Raw genomic sequence first — 6,408 nt, 5'->3', positions numbered from 1 at the left:
ATTGCGATGAATAAATCTTATTACTAGACAAGAGAAAAAAAAAGTAAAGGTCTTTTTTTTTCTTAACTACAATTATTCAACTTCCTTCTCTTTCCCCTTTTTTTTCTTTTTCTTTTCCTTATTAACTGGTGCTGATTTCTCATCAGCTATTTGATTGTTTTCCACTTCGTCTGCATTTTCCTTCTTCTTCTTTTTCTTTTTCTTCTTGATTTCTGAAACATAATAAACGCTCGCTATAATGAATGCGCAATCATCAATTAAACCCAAGTTCAAATGCGATCAGCATACGCATTATTAAAATTAATATTTTATAATCTGTAAATGCAATTTTCTATGATCCTACAATTGAGTTCATCAAAATAATTAATTGCTTATTCCTTATACGTTTCCTTCCTCTATATCTTTTTGTTAATAATAAATTGTTTATAATTTACATTGACTTACATTTGCATATGATGTTTTGCTACTGAATATATTATCAAGACGAATACTCGATTGTACAAATGAAATAAATTAATAATTCTGATTTACACGCATGATCTTCTCTACTATAAAAAAACCACTCCACTTTTAACGTATTGATAGCAAATATCAGAGTAGCTGAAATCTTTTTTTAATCGTAAACCGCGTTATCATCTATTTAATCAATTTTGTCAAAAAGCTTCTAGCTTATAGCAGATTACATTTATCCACAAAAAATTGCATACGTAAATAAATACAATATAGCCATGGAAGTTTATTCATCGCTTGTAGATTGGCTTGGATCGTTAAAGACGAATAAATTGATCATTGGAAAGAATTTAACGGGGAAATAATAACGCAACTTGAAGGTGAAAGCGAAGAAAGTGCTCGTTGCGTCATCTAAATTTCATTATCGTTATAATCGATCGTTTGAAACTCGTCGAATCGGTCGAGATTGGCAAATATTATTACGTATATTGTACGAACCATGAGGAGCAAGCTCCACGTCCATGGGCGTCTCCTCAATTTCCTGCTTCACTTCCGGCAGCACCTCCACCACCGTCTCCCCCTCCTCCTCCTCCTCCTTCATCTTCTTCTTCTTCTTCTTTTTCTTTGTAGGCGCCTCCTCCGGCTCAAGCACGAACTTCTCCTCGTCCTTATTCTCCTCGGCCTCGGGTTCGATCTTCTTCTTTTTCTTTTTCGGCTTTTCGGGACTCTCGACCTCTGTGCCGAGTTCCTCGATAAGCGGCTTTCTGTCCTCGACCTCTGATATTCGCCGTTTGACATTAGGAATCGTGGAATCGGCCGCGGCCGGGTACTCCAGCACTTGGCTCTTCGTGTGGAACTTCTCGAAGGCGCTCTTGGCCCTGGCTGTGCCGCTTATTCTCCTCATGTTGTTACCCTCCTCGAGGATCCGCAACCGGGCCTCGAGCTTTACCTTGTGCTCGGTCCCAAGGTCGAACGACTCATCCTCTCCGAGAGCGTCGACCCTCGTGCAGAGGGCCGCCTTGGCGGCGAGCATACGCGACATCTTTCCCTTGTTGCGGGTCGTCGCCTACACAAAACATGGGGGGATTAAGTCATGGGAAGTTACATTATGCTACTCGATATTTCTCGGTGTCGCTTCGTCGTCCATCCACACTTCATCATTGTCATGCAAATACGCGAGAGCGAACGACGTTCGTTACATCATTATCTCTCTTTCTCTCTCTTCAAAGTTAAGTGTATTATGAGATCGGGATGTTTCGAGAGTATTTCAAGACTATAGCTGTGTGAGCTGAGCATTAATAAAACCAGCAATGACTATCTCCCGCTCCATAGATAGATGCAGAAAAATAAAATCTCTAATTTTTAAATAAACATTTTAGAATTTGAATTGTATTTCTACCGTGCCGTGTTTCCATTACAATAACAACGTACATCGATAAAATCTTTGCTTAATTTGTTGTTCACGATCAATTCGAATTTATAATAAGAAACACCAACGATATTATTGTTAATAAATTATTTATTGTTTTATGAAATAATTGAGCTTAAAATTGTTACGATTTGCCGTTTAATGTGATTGAAATTGTAAAAGAGCCTATAAACGTACTGATTAATGGAATGGAAATTTGCGCTTATCCCATTATGCCAAACAGTTGAAATTTGTAAAAGTGTCCAATTATATTACAAATCTTCGATTGAACCAACGACGACGAAGGACACTGAATATTTAAGGAAACTCGTAACAGCGCTGGGAAGTAATATTTACCTGACCAACGAGTTGAGCGTGATAGATGAGACCGTATTTTGGAGTGTCCTTTTTGGTTTTAAGAGCTCGGAAAAGAGCTTTTTCAGCACCGAGGATTTGTAAGGTTGATGCCGGATGCTTAGCGAGATTAATCAGCGAACCAGCGTGAGAAATGAGACGTGCGCCTACTAAATCGCCGACTAAAATTGTGAGATTTGGCGCCATAGCCATCATGCGAGTTTTGAGATAGTCGTACAGCTGAGCTCTATAATTAGAGATTTCTATTACCTGAAAAGAAGTAGCATTTAATAATAAATTCTTCTTTTAATTATTATTGTTATGAAATTTATCAAACTTATACAAAATTATTTACACGATGTTTAAATAATGGTATGGGAATATGGCTGGGAGTGTAATATGGAAAGGTGGTTTTTGATATACAGCTATACATATTCGATTAATAGCATACGATTCATTAATTGAAGCAGACCCCTCAAAATTTGTCGAATATACTAAAGTAGATAATGTTAAAAAATATAAAAGGATGATGATCTTACGATAATTAATATCTAAACGTTATTTATTACTGAAGCCCATTGGCTATTTGATAATGAAGAAATGATGGATCGATTACCTGATCGCACAAGTGTTGTATGTTAATAATATCGTCGTGTGAAATTTCTGTTCCCATAGATATTTCTGCAGCTTCTTTAACTTTCTCTTCGATGTCTTCTGGTAAAATGTCTGACAAGTCGGACTGAACAGCATTCTCTCTGGTTCCAATGATCTTTACCGTTTTAACGAACGCAATGTTATCGGTAATAATTTTGCCCAATTCAGGAAAATGCCAGCCATACCTTTAATCGAAATAAAAATTGTGTTCATGTTTATCCCAAAGAATAAATTATACTAAAACTTACCATTCTCTGCATCTCATAACATAATTATTTAATTCTTTGTCAAGATCATCCAGAAGACATACAGCCTGAATAATCATAGTATCAATTTTATCTGGAGAAAACTTCAATTTATACCTAGATAAACTGTGAGCCAAACCTAACACCATTGCTGTAATATCTCTTTTAGGTAAATTACCTAACAGACCATCCATTTGACTTCTTATACACCTCATTAATTCCTGTATCGATGTATTGCTAACGCAAGCTAAATTTAATTTGTCTTTAATGGCATTTCCAAGCTTAGCATCCGCAACAGCTATTTGTTCTTGAACTTCGGAGCACTGTCTTTTCAATAACTTCTTCAAAGATTTACATAGTTTGCCCTCGATAGCTGCTGTTGTAGCAGCTAGAGCTTCCGTCATATCGGCAAACTTCTCAAAATGTTTAAGTTTAAGGCTAAAAATAAATGAATACCCTTTAAAAAAATCATCCACACTTGCTTTTACATGCATAAACAATTGAATTATAAAATTGCAAATACTTCATTAAAATTACCAACTGATCCAAGAGACTTTTTCACTATTTACTTACATTTTACTAGCTCCTTCAGGTGTTTCAAAATCCAGGTACAGGTTATCGGTTTTGGCCAATTTATTTTCATCGAGTACCTGCAATTATAAACAATATTATATAAAATTGAATGTCGTTTTTAACAATTTGTGCCCTTTCACCATTTGATACAGAACGTCATTTTCGTAATTTTATGTTTAACATTGATTATGCTCTTCTTAACGAGCACGTGTACAACTTTGAGGTTATATCACTAAAGAGGGAAACAAAATTTATAAATAAACTGACCTTAAAAATAGCATATCCTGCCGGCGTTTCGAAAAGAACTAACATTTTGACACCTGCTTCTTAGAATTATTAAAGTATATTAAAATTTATATAAAAACAAAACTACAATCATAAATAAACACAAGGTACGCGACTTCTCATTGCTACAATACTTGTGTTGGCAGCTTTCGTAACTACCAACTTAAGATTTGATTTCGAATCTCTACGCGTTTATTGCACTTATATTGGTAGTCTTAAGAATAAAAAGCCAAAGTCAGAATGAAATTATTCGAAATAATTTTCAATTGGCAGTTGATTAAAGTTCAGGATGACTGATAACTAAGGACGACGTAAGTAACTTTTATATTCGTTTTAGTGTTGGATAATTCGATAAATATATATTATATAAATACAATAAAAAGAATATTTATAATATATTAAATGCGATAGTTATAGATTTCAATAAAACTGCTAGATTTTCAATTAAACCAGCAGTAATTAAGTATTTATTTCTTACAATTAATAAATATGAATATGATGATAGATGATAGTTTACGATTGAATTGGGAGAATAAACATATATTAATGCATACATATCTGTACTTTCATATTCAATAGTAAAATATTGCTAGTTCTGTCGATTTTTCCTTTATTATTATAGATTTACAAAATATATCACCATGTAATTACATTATTGCTTCGGTACATATTTGTGTCAAAATGTAGGGTATAAAAATGTATTTACCAAACGTTTATATGTGTGAAAAAATAAATGAAAAAATTTGTGAAATCTAGCACTTTATATGGTAAATGTAAATGAATAGAACAATTAACAATATTGGAAAATGTAAGTATTTATTGTAAAGAAGAATTAGCTTTTATATTAATTGATTAATACGTTTGTATAAAGTTCAGATTTGTTTGGATTGAATTAAATTGTTGATTTGAATAGGCTAAAAGATAATATCCATTTTCCATATTTCATTTCCTCCAGGTATAATTTTATCATTAATGTTTATGAAGAACTACCAATGTTGTTTTACCAGTATGTATTGTTTCTCGTTTTAATAATTTATTATATTCAAGCGATTATCGAAAACATTTTCATTCGCTAATTTCCTCATTTACTAATACGGCCCAAGCAAATATTTGTCTTATAAATCATCAACAATTTTCGCAGCTAATAATTTTATAAAGAATTTGTTGAAATCAAAAAGTACATTTTCTATAAAAAGAATCATTTTTACGGTAATGGCCTTCACCACCATATTGCTCAACATTTGACCCCCAGACATTTTTGTATAATTTTATTTTACCTCACGTGTGTTCTCTTTCTAGTCAAAGAAAGGTACTATAGTAGGTACAGTCAAGTACCGTTACTTTTCCCATTTGCTATAGCCAGAAGCAGCATACACTACATGCGGACAATAGGTGTATTAAGTAAAAAATTGGATAGTTGAACCACGTTTTCAATCTATCAATCAGACAAGTCGTCTAAACCGCTGGTAACTCTTGGTATTTCATTATCTTGCTCACTCATTGTCGTTACGTAAACTAAAGTGGTTTCATTAGATTCTACCATGAGAATTGAAAATTCTGTGATGTTTGAAACTGTACTTGGACCAAGGTCATTGTTATGACCACGGAGATGTTAACTTATTAAATGTCAATTTTTCTACCTTCCCACTCTTTGATACCGTACATCCCATTCACTTCAATATATCTTTTTCTTGCTGGTAAAAAACAAATTTTTAACCAACTTATACCAATAATTATTTCACAGCTGCTTTCTTTATTATCTATTTTATATGCAATGCGATAAATATTTTTCAGTTTTTTACACTTGTCCATATATTATTTTGTATCTCAAAATCCATCTTGAACCTTTGACTGACTATTTCCTGAGCCATAATTTATTTAATCCATCAAAAATTAATAAACGATTATTATATGCCTTTGCTATTTAAAAAAATCGAAATTATATCATTTGTAATATTACTTGAATTTAATTTGAAAAATAAATATTCGTAATTTATTTTAAAAATTTATATTTTTCATAATCAAAAATTTGTTATACAATAATTAGTCAAAATATAAATATACAATTGCTTTTTAATATTTTTTACAAAAACATGTTTTTAAAATTCAGTCTATTACTTAGTAAAGTGTTACATTGTTACACTTCTTGATTTATTTTAGCAATGTAAATCGCCGCATCAAATGCGAAAATCTTCATTGTCTAATGCTACGTTACAACATACTTACATAAAAATAAGTTTCATAAAAGCTACGCCTCGTGAGTGCAATGAAAACTTGGTTTTCATATACTTTACATACCTTTCCACTTATTCTCGCGTGCACTCATCTCTCTCTCTCTCTCTCTCTGTTCGATACGCTCATGCGCAAACATACACACACATACCAATTCTCTCTCTCAATTTCTTCTCATGTCCTTTGTCTATCGATCTCACCCTCTCT

General features: G+C 32.9%; 1 protein-coding gene across 1 annotated transcript; it reads right to left on the bottom strand.

Moving 5' to 3' along the window:
* On the bottom strand, nucleotides 1–4,114 carry nop5 (nop5 ribonucleoprotein). The gene is made up of 7 exons (XM_011497478.1): nucleotides 3,952–4,114; nucleotides 3,685–3,761; nucleotides 3,115–3,549; nucleotides 2,829–3,051; nucleotides 2,216–2,482; nucleotides 949–1,516; nucleotides 1–212 (listed from the first exon to the last, which is right to left on the bottom strand). Exons 1-7 carry the CDS (start codon nucleotides 3,994–3,996, stop codon nucleotides 73–75), a joined length of 1,755 nt encoding a protein of 584 aa, XP_011495780.1. The 5' UTR covers nucleotides 3,997–4,114; the 3' UTR covers nucleotides 1–72.
* Nucleotides 4,115–6,408: the final 2,294 nt, after the last annotated feature.

This window comes from Ceratosolen solmsi, unplaced genomic scaffold (assembly GCF_000503995.2).
Source record: "Ceratosolen solmsi marchali unplaced genomic scaffold, CerSol_1.0 scaffold47, whole genome shotgun sequence".
In the NCBI taxonomy this organism is placed as follows: domain Eukaryota; kingdom Metazoa; phylum Arthropoda; class Insecta; order Hymenoptera; family Agaonidae; genus Ceratosolen; species Ceratosolen solmsi.
Note: the sequence above shows the minus strand (reverse complement) of the source record. Positions and strands in the feature narration are given on the sequence as shown.

What these genes read in the sequence shown, in the direction of transcription:
- nop5 (XM_011497478.1), bottom strand. Translation starts at nt 3,996, where the DNA reads ATGTTAGTTCTTTTCGAAACGCCGGCAGGATATGCTATTTTTAAG. An exon ending in CCTGAAGGAGCTAGTAAAAT is followed by an intron (nt 3,550 to 3,684) that starts GTAAGTAAATAG and finishes ATTTATTTTTAG; the next exon opens with CCTTAAACTTAAACATTTTG. An exon ending in TACAACACTTGTGCGATCAG is followed by an intron (nt 2,483 to 2,828) that starts GTAATCGATCCA and finishes ACTTCTTTTCAG; the next exon opens with GTAATAGAAATCTCTAATTA.